General features: G+C 34.9%; 1 protein-coding gene across 2 annotated transcripts; it reads right to left on the bottom strand.

Moving 5' to 3' along the window:
* Positions 1 to 1,399: 1,399 nt before the first annotated feature.
* LOC130806647 (anamorsin homolog) lies at positions 1,400 to 7,612 on the bottom strand. 2 transcript variants are annotated; one of them, XM_057671805.1, is made up of 8 exons: positions 7,352 to 7,612; positions 6,620 to 6,754; positions 6,037 to 6,203; positions 5,822 to 5,923; positions 2,507 to 2,663; positions 2,289 to 2,425; positions 2,042 to 2,116; positions 1,400 to 1,781 (listed from the first exon to the last, which is right to left on the bottom strand). In XM_057671805.1, the coding sequence occupies exons 2-8, from the start codon at positions 6,747 to 6,749 to the stop codon at positions 1,743 to 1,745; spliced, it is 807 nt and encodes a 268-aa protein (XP_057527788.1). In that variant the 5' UTR covers positions 6,750 to 6,754; positions 7,352 to 7,612; the 3' UTR covers positions 1,400 to 1,742. The 2 variants fall into 2 exon arrangements, with proteins under 2 accessions (XP_057527788.1, XP_057527787.1); XM_057671804.1 differs by lacking the exon at positions 7,352 to 7,612 and adding an exon at positions 7,050 to 7,264.
* Between the last annotated feature and the right edge of the window lie 5,484 nt (positions 7,613 to 13,096).

Genomic DNA, 13,096 nt, shown 5'->3' with positions numbered 1-13,096 from the left:
AATCAACAAACCCATTCTCTGACCCAGATGGCCAGATAGATAAATATATATAGATACGATAACTTATTCGAAGAAATGAATTAAGATTTAGGCTTTTTGATGAATTAATAAAGAATCTGGCCAATTTATGTATGCTTATCCGTTTACTTCAGAATAATTTAAGAACTAATAACTAAACAAACATGGGAAAAAGAAACAGTAGATAATAAAATTAACTAAACATTGCATAACAAATGTAGGTTAAATCTTTGAGAAAAGGGCATGAAAATATATGAAAAAGGAAATTTAAACAGGAGGAAATGCAGAGACAAGCGTTGAAGGTTTACTAAATCAAAATTGTGCTTGTTTGAGAATGATAACCCAGTCGTTAAATGCTTTTCCTATCAATCATCATTCACCATTATGAATTATAATACGGTTCGATTCTCTCATAACGTACAGAATGTATTAATTCCTTTTTTTTTCTTGCATCTCAACATGTTGTAGCCAACCCCAAATTGAAAAAATAGTGCTTGTTTCGTAGGTCAACAATGAGTATGACAGTGTGAGTACGCAATCTTGTTCTACACTCTTTCAACAATGTATATTTGATAAGTAGTGGAGTATAATAAAATGTTTTTACACATTTCCTCGCATAACAATTCAATATAATCATCCCATTTATTTAATTTTTAATATATCTTATTATATATATAATTAAAAATCATAAAAATTAATATTTATTAATTCTATGTTAAAAGAAATTAAATAAAATTTCACTTAACTATGTTTTTAGACAGAACAATATCCTAAACTCTATAATCAATTTGTTACATATTAGGCTTGAATGTTGAAATTTTGATTTTACAACAAATTTAAGAAGTTATGCGTGAGAAATAAAGTTTGTTATTTTGAAAGGCATGTGTGTATCAAAATATTTTGTTTTTATTCCATTTTTCAATTTTTTAACAAAAGACGTTGGGCTGGGCTGCTTGTGAGAGTCATCTCTCACGGAGACGCTTTCTCACAAGACTTGTTTATAAAAAAGACAATTACTCTTGTGAGAGACTAAGACAATCTCAAAATAAGGAACTCATATTCTCATGATTTATATTAGTTCGACATTTAACTTATACATAGGGCACATCTCTCAATAAGATCGCCTCATACAACAATTTGTGATGAAATAATCTATTAACCATAACTAACAAATTACAAACTATGGACCAAGAAAATTTTTAAATTTCTAAGAAAAAATAATTTATCAAAACATGATTTCAAATTGCAATGAATAATATGAATCTGGAATGAAGATAATCAATTTGATCGTTGTGGTTAAAATCTATTACAGAAATTTGACCACATTCTCCATAGGGCAGCCCTCATCTCTTCTTCGATCTCAAGTTATGAAACAAAGATAAGGAACCGAGAACAAAGATAATAAATTCATATCAATCTATTATACGCCATTGGATAGACCTCATACGATAAATGTCCTATCACTTGTTTCGTTTCTTACATTCCACGACAAAAAGTCCGAGCTCCCAAAAAGGGGTAGAGAACATATATCAAAGGCCAAAATTGCATAACAGGATCAACCAGCTGAAATCTGACGTATGAAATGAACTTTAAAGGAAATAAAATGTGTTCTTCCAGGAAAACCAATTACATTCTACATAAAACGTAGATGGCGATCTTCTCACTATGGAGGCATGCATGGATGGCGTTCACAAAAAAGCAGCAGCACTCTATGTTGCTCCGGTCTATATATCTGCTGCAAGAAAATTATCCGACAACAAAACCTGCAACATCAACATATCCAGTACAACTGTGTTACATCACAGGTCTATGCATTTTATACAAAAATAGTTGATCATAATAGTGTGCAAAACGCCCTAAATAACAGGAATTCAATCTTTTGTACTCTCTGCCTTAGCAAATCCAAGTGCTCATGTATATAGAGTAATGCTTATGCAGAATGCTAAAATTACAATGACAATAAAGCAGTGAATAACAAAATCTAGCTTAGTAAAGCACTAACAACAGGAAGATAGAGGTGCACCTTTTCTCCTAGTTTAAATGGAGGAAGACCTTTGTATGGGCATGTACTGCACCTAAACGCATCCCCCAGTCCACACTGCAATCATATAAGGAACTCGTTAAGAGTGACTTTCAAACATAGACAACAAATAACATGCAAAACAGAAAATACGGGCAATTAACATCTAGAAAACCTAAACCCTGAGTACAGCCTTCCATTGTTTCCGCCATAATAAAACAAAGTAAATAAAACAGTTTTTTACACATACACTGCCACATGCAGACTGAGGATTATCCAGCTGTTCCATCGTTAATCCAAGTTTTTCAACTTTCTGCTCTTCTTCAGCCCTTCCACACGTACAATTCTTGCAGGCTTTCCTTGTGCTTCCGACTTCACAATCCCCAACTGCCAAGAATTTGAATCAAGATCCAGAAATATTAGAAGGGAATAAAATGAAAGGAACATTATAGTATTCCAGACTCTTACCAATAGGCACTTGTGGTTTCTTTAAGTCTTCCTCGGTTAACAGAGAATCCTCATCAATAAGATCCACATCATCATCAATTTGAACCTTTGGTAAACGTTTTGACGCTTTGAGAGAAAAAGAAGATCCAATTTTCCAAGATGGCTTCTTGGCTTTAACCTATTGAGTGGAAAATATATAAATCACCATATTAAATTCTAAATTGGTGTCAGCAGTAAGCAAAACAATAGGTCTTATTTCAAATAACCTCATTTTGTGGTTCCTATCTTTTTCTGATATAACTACTTTGATCTATCAAAAATGGAATTACTAACCAAGCCCAAGATTATTGAAAATCAAAAGCCACTGCAAAATCCAAAAATTCAAATCCAACTTCCTAGAAAGCGGAAAGACATGAACCAAAAATAGATAAAAACTTGAAACCTTAGCGACCAAAAGGAACTTTACACTATTACGTACATACTCTCCCTCATCAAATTTCAAAATCCGACTGTTTTTGTCAATGTCATCAATTTCTACCATATTAATCATTAATTCTCCAATAAGAACTAAACACACCGTCTACCATAGGATCTTATTTAGATTTTTCCATGTATGCTTTCATAATATCGACTTAAAAGTTTACCAGTACTTGTACACAGATATAGACGGTCAGAGGTGTTTCATGGAGAAAATGCAGTGATTAATCAACAATTGGGACTTGAGAGAAATACAGGTAGTAGACATTGAACAGAAAAGAAAGCAGCTGAAGCTGTAATAGGGATAGGAATTTTTAATCAAAGGCTGAACTGCAGCAGCTTGGATCATTATAAGACATTAAAATAGCAAAATTCTCCCGCAAACATTTCAAAGTCCAAATAGCATCAAAGAGACCAAGAGATACAATAGAATAGCTACAAATCAAGTTTTACAAATTTTGGAAGCGAGCTAAACTTGCATCTACAGGTCTGGTTTGAAAAATCAGAACCTTGACATTTGCTATCGATAAAGATATGTTGCAAGGACTTTGAAGGAAAACAGAACTAGTAGCAAAACAGCAGCAGATTTACAGCTTCAGCAAGCAATCAGGAACTGATCGTGCAGAATATTACAAAAGGGAAGGTGCTCATGATCTTTCAGGACTCTAAAGTGATGGCAGTCAATATGCAATAAATTTCTAAATCAAAATAGTCAGATAAAACTACCTAAATTGACAGTTCTATAGCAGGTTTAAACTTTAACTTTTGATGTTCTGAAAGTACACAGCTTGCTGACTGCTGTAATGAGACTTTAGCAATACTGAGCTAGTAACTTGTCTGTCATCAAGAGAAAGCTAACGGTGATGAGATAGAATTATCGCCAAGCATGAAACAAACAACTACCACCATCTGCCTTTATGTACAGCTTTTCAGCTATAAATATGATGCAAATTACATGTTTCCTTCTTTTCTCTGTATTTTTAAAACACTATCCTTAGTATACAGGGTCTCAATTCTAATTAGCTTCTTGCCAACAAGACATAAGGGAACTAAATACTCTCAGATAGTCTCCAGGTGTCACAACTCACTGAAAGGATTAAGGAAGATCACATCCTGATTCTATTCAACATACAACTTTCAAGCTCTTTCATTTAGGTAAAATTCCGATTTACAATATATCAAATTCCTCATAATTCAATAATGCATAGTCTTCTGCGAGAATACTACACAAAATTATGATTAAATTCTACCCCCCACTAAAAAAAACTACCATGAAACAGCAAATTACAAATGAGGGCCCAAAAGAGTCCTACTAAGTTATCAGAGTATGTATTTGTCCATCAAAGGAAAAGTGGAGAATTAAGTTGATCATTAGGGAACCTTAAAAGAGCCTTTCACAAGCAATGACTTCAAAAAGATAGTATATACATCGATCCACCATAAGATACTAGTTTTTGTTCTCAATTCCTAAAATTTAAGAAACAGTTGTGACTTTAAATTTTGAAAACAACTTAACACAGCCAAGACAAATGTGATCTTTTGTTACTTACGATCTCTTATATTTATTTCTTTTGATCATGTGGGCTTTGGCATTGTTGTTGTTATGTGGAAGGGAGGAAGCTTACAAAATCAACTCAAGGTAGCATTGCACCTTATTTGTTTTAAAAAGCTCGCCTAGCGTCTTAGTGAGATTTTTTTGTCTTAAGCGCTGAGGCAAGCACCCATCAAGTATGTTTTTTATCCTTTTTTATTCTCCTCTCTCATCTTTTGTGTCCCTTCTTTTTATGCATTTACTTTTTAGGGTCTTTCATATATTTAGGGGTGCCCCCACTTAAAAGCTAGCGTCTTCGTCTAGATCTTCGTAAACCTTAACATTTAAGAGTGCCTTGCGCCTTTTAAAACTAAGCTCCACTCTAGCCATGCATGTTAAAAGCTTTTAGAGAAAAAAAGAGCTAAGGATAATGACTCTTAGTCACTTATTCAAATGTTAGCAAAAATTTTATGTTGCTTATGCAAAATTCACACAATTGAAGGGTATCAACATTGTGAAACCTCAAACGCAGTCATGTATTGTAGTAGCTATTGTTATTTTAAAACACAAATATTTGCCTACTTGAATATACCCTTCGTTCTATGAGAAGAAAGTTGACGAGTATATATCAACTCGACATAGCTCTTGAAACACGAGAAACGTTGAGGGAACTTGAATCAAATGATTTTCACAAGAAGCTCTATAACACCTCATTCCAAGCTTCCAACCTAGGGTTAGAGAAAGGGGATCCAAAATAATCTCAATGAAGCTTGCTTTACAAATAGTTATTTATGTCTAATCTTATAAGGACTTCACATTCACTTAGAAGAACAAAAATTCTTATCATGATACTCCAATAAATAACTACCATAACGAAAATGTAGACAAGTTAGAGGTAGAAATAAACACAAAGGTAAACCTTATATTACTTTGAGTCTTCATCTTGCTTTACACTCCGACAATGATATGGAATCCTTACACGACACTTCAGTTGTCAAACCAATAGTCCTACCATCTTAAAACGTTTTATAACAAAAGAAAATGCAAATATGGATAAGAAAGCATCACGTGCTATGTGCTCAAAAGGACATATGAACGTTCACAAAAAAGTAGCAATAACGTTATGCTGACATGTGAACACAAGTGTTTATATGTTAAGAGCTCATACAAGGTCTTCAAAAGTTGGGGAATATGTTTCGTAAATATTCAGGACCGTGTCTCCATGTCTAATTTTTTAGCTATGGTATGTCCCACGCTCCGACACTTGAGTATGTACCCAAACTAGACACTAACACTCGTGTAACAGTAACATAAATTAAGCCACATACTTGTATAGATTGAACTCCTGATAACGCGTCTAATTGTTGGGGGATGACTTCTGGTTCCAAGAATCCTGCAACAAGTATCTTCCGCTCTAGAGAAGAAATAATCTGTCAATCAACAATAAGATCACAGTGTCAAACTGATGAGTGGAAGCAATTAAAGTCACAACTCCAAAACTACCACCATCCACATAAAATCAAGCAATCACAAACTAAATGACCTGATCTGAAGGTAGATCGGCACCAAGTTCAGTCAAATGAATAAGAATTTTTCCATCTGGTTTCATAATTCTAAACATTTCAGCTAGAAGTGGTGCAGAAGGAAAGTCACGTGCTTTAGAGACACCAATTACAATATCCAAGGATGACGGGTCCAAAGGCAGTGTACCTGAAAATTCAGAACATCAATAACCCAAAATTACATCTAAGGATGCTGTCTCAGCAAACCTATTACTAGCAAGGGACCCGGTTGATCAAGTCAAGACACAAAAAAATTTCTGCTACAACTAATCCGCTGACCATTTTATAAGTTCAAAGAATATGTATGATGTATCTTGATATGATTTGCAAATTAATATTCCTATATGCTATGAACAAACAATTTTTCTCACTATAACCCATTTCTAATATATACTTGAGTTGTATTGATGAATTTCACATTTCAATGGAATTATTATTAGTGATAAAATATTAATCCCATACATGAGGTCGACCGCATAAAACAAAACAAATCAAAGTATGATATGTTATGTAACAATTATATATGAATTCTTTACTCCTAATACAAATGTAGAAGAAAATTACTCGAATTTGAAGCCAAAGTCATGATCAAAGCATTATCCAACTCATCTCCTGCAAACTTGAGCACATTCTTTGAACTCAATAAAATACTAAGTGGCAAGATTACTTCATCAGTAAGCGCCAAAACCACCATAGTTCCTGAAAAATTAAAACCCACATAAAAATTGATCATATTCTTCGTTTAATCATGAATTCAAAATAACAAAAAAGTGGTGGTGAGCAAGTATATACAATGAATTAGGAGTTCAAATTTAATTTAAATTTACAGGGAGAATAGAATGAGTTTCCTGATAAAAAATGAATGTCAAACAAAATTGATTCATCGTCTTCACTTGATCATGAAGATCAAAAGAAAATAAAAATGAAATATAAGTGTAAATTTAAGGGTTTAATTCTGATTAATTTAACACTAGAAAAAACGAGAGAAGATTACCGGAATGGTTGAAAGGGTAAATTGAGTTGAGATTGAAAATTGAGGTAGTTGGCAAAAACCCTAATCGGTATACGAGATTTCTCCTTCAGTTTTTCTCTTACGATTTTTCTATGTAAATAGTAGAAAATTTATTGTTTATACGCTCCGACTTTCATAAATAGATGCTTTTTTATAATAGGAAAATTTACCATCAATAATCTGATGTATTGGTTCATTTAACTTAACCTGTTGGCAAAATTTAAAATGAATTTCCTTTTTTATTTTTTAATTAAACCTTAATAAAACAAATTTTCTAAGCTCACCTCCCCATTTACTGTCTTCCTTATCTCATTTCAATCTTCATTAACAAAAGACAAAGTCCTCCATTAAAGCCAAAGACAAAGCTTTCTTAACATCACTAATGATAAGTTTAGTCAATTCATTTAAATGAGGGTATTGATGATGATGATGATAGCAATTGAACTTCTACATTTCGATGTCTGTCTGTACATCTTTCACTGTTTTTTTAAAGGATAAATCATTTTTGCTAAATTAAGCTTCTACTCTTTAGGGATACAGTGATAGTATCATATCATCAACATTCACCACTCAACATATAACTATACCATTTTTTGTCTACAAATACCTTTCACCACTCTTAAACGACTATGTTCTTGTGCTTGCAAATTTTATCTATTATAAATAATTGTGGAGAGCGGTGTGTTGGGTTCGATGGATACTTAAAGCGGAATTTCAGAAAACACTTCCCTAACATCTATCTCAGGATCATAAACATAATCAGACATATGAATCATTTAAAAAGGATTAGTCTATATTACCTTTGTAGCGTGAAATCCACGAAATTAACGCGATAAGATAATATGGAGACCCTCAAACGTTGCTCCTCTATTCAGTCTACCAGAATCAATTGAATACCAACATTTGCTAGAACGGAAGAGTATTGTTTCTCTTGCTTTACTGGTTTTTCAATAACTGTGTATGAGAATTGTATATGGTGAGAGTTTAAATAAACATATTTATAATACTCACACCCATCATCCCATTATCCCCACTTCTCCACTACTAGCATTATATCCTCATATAATACTAGTAACCTAGGTCAAAAAAAAACCGATTCTTTTGTTAACCTAATTGGATCGCAAGCCCATACTCCTAATGGGCCCGAGTCATTTATCGTTCAATTGATTCTTTTGTAAGACCTTAAAGGATTAATTATATTAGTTGTGGTCCAATTATTATTGGCCCACCAATTATATTTATTCTCTAGCAAGCAAATATAATTACTAATAATAATTAACTTTATTATCTTCATAAATATCCTATATATTTATATTTAGTAATTGTCGGAAATGTCTACGGACATATTCCTTCAATCTCCCACTTGTCCGAAGACAATTGCACAATTATAAATTCCTTAAGTCACTTAATGTGAAATTTGACAACACAGTCTTATTTCTCAAATTATGTTTCTTGATCTCTGAGTTCGAATTGTTCAACTAAGGATTAACCATTTAATCTTATTCCGCATGGCCATGCAATTTTCAATTCTCGCTCATCAAGAGGCCTACACACCAATCCTATCACATAGGAGGACTTATTCATTCTTGTATGACCATAACTCCCACTCAATTCTTAGCCCACCTGATCACTGCCTTTATAGCCTCCTTTTACAGCACGACGTTTAACAGCGTCAAGGTTTAACTAATTATTTCGTAGTGATTAAGACATACTCATGTCTAAGGAATCCACTAAATATAAGGATTCGATTCTGCCCTTTCGAATCAGATTAGGTCAAGTCTCAATGCATCAGGTATGCATCCATGTAATCGATTAAACATCTCTATGTTTCCATAGCCCATGGAACCGAGCTATCAATTAATTACATGCTAATCTTTAATAAACCACTTATGTCCAATTTAGTGATTTAGATTAGGGACATTATACAAATTGTGATTTCAGTTCACTTATAGGGTTCCATTATCGAAACGTTTCCGATAATCCTATTGAAAACACAAATTACATAGACATATTATTTAATACTAAACCAAGCAATTAAATAAGAAACGAACTATTTATATTATTGATAAACATTCCAAACATATGGTAAACGTAATTCTTTATAATTGTAAACATGAAGTAAACAACCTAAAGACATTCTCCTATATGCTTAAGCCGCATGGACCTAGTATGACACTCATGCTTCGGCTGAGGGAGTGGTTTAGTCAACGGATTTGCTATGTTATCCGTGGTATCAACTCTACTTATTATTACATCCTGTCTTCCAACAATTTCTCGAATAAGATGGAATTTTCTTTCAACATGTTTAGATTTTTGGTGAGATCTAGGTTCCTTGGATTGAGCAATAGCACCTTCGTTATCACAATACAACTTGATGCCATTCTCAATGCTAGGAACTACACCCAGTTCACTAATGAACTTTTTAATCCAAACAGCCTCTTTTGCTGCTTCAGCTGCTGCTATGGCTGCTGTTGTAGAATCTGCAACTGAACTCTGCTTGGAGCTCTTCCAGCTCACAGCTCCTCCATTCAGACAAAATATGAAACCAGATTGGGATCGGAAGTCATCTTTGTCAGTTTGGAAGCTCGCATCAGTGTATCCAGTGACAAACAACTCATTAGCTCCGCCATATACCAGAAATTTATCCTTTGTCCTTCTTAAGTACTTGAGGATATTTTTCGCTGCTATCCGGTGTGCATCTCCTGGATTGGACTGGTATCTGCTGCACATACTCAAAGCGAATGCAACATCTGGTCGAGTACATATCATAGCGTACATGATTGATCCTATTGCAGAAGCATAAGGAACATTACTCATACGCTTGAACTCTTCTGAACTCGATGGGCACATAGTCTTGCAAAGTTTAATGCCATGTTGCATAGGAATAAACCCTCTTTTGGAGCTTTCCATTTTGAACTTTGAGAGAATCTTATCTATGTAAGTCTCTTAATTTAGTCCAATAAGTCTCCTCGATCTATCCCTATAGATCTTTATTCCCAGTATGTACTCAGCCTCTCCCAGGTCTTTCATGGAGAAATGACTTTTAAGCCATTGCTTGACCGACTCAAGTATGTTTTTGTCATTCCCAATGAGGAGTATGTCATCTACATACAGGACCAGAAAAGTGATATTACTCCCACTTAACTTCTTGTATACACAAGATTCCTCTTCATTTCTGAGAAAGCCAAACTCTTTGACTGCCTCATCAAATCTAAGGTTCCAACTCCTTAATGCTTGCTTCAATCCATAAATGGATCTCTTAAGCTTGCATACCTTCCTTGGATTTTTCGGATCTTCAAAACCTTGTGGTTGTGTCATGTACACATCCTCTTTTAAGAACCCATTCAAAAAGGCAGTTTTGACATCCATTTGCCATATTTCAAAGTCATGAAAGGCAGCTATCGCAAGGATTATCCTAATGGATTTTAGCATGGCTACTGGAGAAAAAGTTTCATCATAGTCTATACCATGAATTTGTTTGAACCCTTTTGCTACCAACCTTGCTTTGAAAACACTAATGTTTTCATCCTTGTCTGTTTTCAGTTTGAAAATCCATTTGCATCCAATGGGTTTTACCCCATCAGGCAAATCAACCAAGTCCCAAACTTGATTTTCAGACATGGAATCCATTTCAGATTTCATGGCTTCAAGCCATTTTTCGGAGTCAGGACTCTCCAAAGCATCTTTGTGACTAGTAGGCTCTTCTGATTCTAACATGGTTATTTCAGAGTTTTCTGTCAAAAGGAAATCAATATATCTTCTTGACGGAATTATTGTCCTACTAGACTTACGTAGGGGAACAACAAGAGAAGTTTCTGCCTCATTAGGTAGAGTGACTTCGCGTGGATTTTCTCCACTTGGGGCGGTAGGAGGTAAGTGCGTTGAATGCATTTCCTCCTAGGCATTAGCATGCTGGGGCGCCTCTGATGAGGTGTTAACCTTATCCATTTGTTGCTCTTCCCGAACTTCTTCGAGATATACATTACTCCCACTTGTTTTTCTAGAAATAAATTCCTGTTCTAGAAAAACACCATTGCGAGCAACAAATACTTTGTTTTCGCTTTGGTTGTAGAAGTTTTATCCCTTTGTCTTTTTTGGGTAACCCACAAAAAGACATTTGTCAGATTTAGGTGCTAGTTTATCAGATATTAAACGTTTTACATAAGCTTCGCAACCCCAAATCCTTAGAAAAGACAACTTCAGAACTTTTCCCGTCCACATCTCATATGGTGTCTTTTCCATTGCTTTGGTAGGTGCTCTATTAAGTGTGAATGCAGCTGTATCCAATGCAAATCCCCAAAATGAAATAGGAAGATCAGCAAGACTCATCACTGATCGAACCATATCTAATAGAGTTCGATTCCTCCTCTCAGAGACGCCATTTAATTGTGGTGTTCCTGGTGGAGTCAATTGTGAGAGTATGCCTCGATTTTTCAAATGATCATCAAACTCGTGAGACAAGTATTCACCACCACGATCGGATCGTAATGCTTTTATTTTCTTCCCAAGTTGGTTCTCTACTTCATTTTGAAATTCCTTGAACTTTTCAAAGGACTCCGACTTATGTCTCATGAGGTAAACATATCCATATCTGCTTACATCATCAGTAAAGGTTATAAAGTAGCTGTAACCACCCCGAGCCATGGTGCTCATAGGTCCACATACATCAGTATGTATGAGAGCTAAGAGGTCATTGGCCCTTTCACTTGTACCTGTGAAAGGTGACTTTGTCATTTTTCCCATCAAACAAAACTCGCAAACACCAAATGATTCAAAATCAAATAATTTTAGAATTCCATCTTTATGAAGTTTCTCTATGCTTTTTGAACTTATGTGGCCTAATCGACAATGCCATAGGTAAGTGGGATTTGAATCATTTGTTTTACGTTTCTTGCTGTCTATGTTATAGATGTGAGTTTCTAAGTCTAGCACATATAACCCATTTAATAATTTAGCTGAAACATAGAACATATCATTTAAATATGCAGAACAACAATTATTATTAATAGTAAATGAAAAACCTTCCGTGTCCAAAACCGGAATTGAAATAATGTTCTTGGTGATGGCAGGAACATAATAACAATTATTTAGTTCTAAAATTAAACCAGAGGGTAATGTTAAAATATAAACTCCAACAACTAAAGCAGCAACTCTTGCTCCATTTCCAACTCGGAGATCCACCTCACCTTTGCTTAAGCTTCTACTTCTTTTTAGACCCTGCACATTACTAGTAATGTGAGACCCACAAGCAGTATCAAATACCCAAGAAGCCGAAGTCGCTAAATTAATTTCAATAACATATATACCTGAAGATAAAGCACCAGACTTTTTTTCTTCTAGATAGACGGGGCAGTTCCTCTTCCAATGGCCAATCTTGTGGCAGTGGTAGCACTCATGTAGTGCTGCTACTTTAGCCTTTGGAGTAGCCTTTGGTCTGGGAGAGGCATTAGTGGTAACTACCTTACCATTGCCATTCCATTTAGGAACCCCTTTCTTCTTGAACTTTTTATTCTTTCTGACCATGAGCACATCTTTCAGTGCGGGTTCAGAAGGTAAGCTCCTTTCAGCCTGAATAAGCATACCATGCAATTCTGGCAAGGTTGCTTCCCCTCCTTGCATGTAAAAATTTAATCTGAAAGCATCAAAAGTTTCTGGCAAGGATCTGATCACAATATCAGTGGCCAGCTCTTTGGGATAAGGAAAACCCAACTTTTCCATGACTTGAAAATGCCCTATTAAGGCGAACACATGGGGTCCGACGGGTTTTCCCTTGCCCAGTTTGCATTCCAAAAGTTTACAATTAGCTTCAAATCTCTCTAATCGAGCATTCTTTTCGAACATTGTTCTAAGTTGCTGGATTATTGTGTAGGCATCAAGATTGTTAAAACGTTTTTGAAAATCATGTTCCATGCAAGCAAGCATCAGACATGTTACTTGCACAGAATTGGCCTCGAGATTTTGCCTAGCTCTTTTCTCTGCAACTGTTGCAGTTTCTGGCAGGGGTTCAGGGAGTGGAGTGTCAAGAACAC

Source organism: Amaranthus tricolor, chromosome 2 (genome assembly GCF_026212465.1).
Source record: "Amaranthus tricolor cultivar Red isolate AtriRed21 chromosome 2, ASM2621246v1, whole genome shotgun sequence".
Taxonomy (NCBI): Eukaryota; Viridiplantae; Streptophyta; class Magnoliopsida; order Caryophyllales; family Amaranthaceae; genus Amaranthus; species Amaranthus tricolor.
The sequence above is the reverse complement of the archived record's forward strand: the minus strand, read 5'-3'. Positions and strand labels throughout refer to the sequence as shown.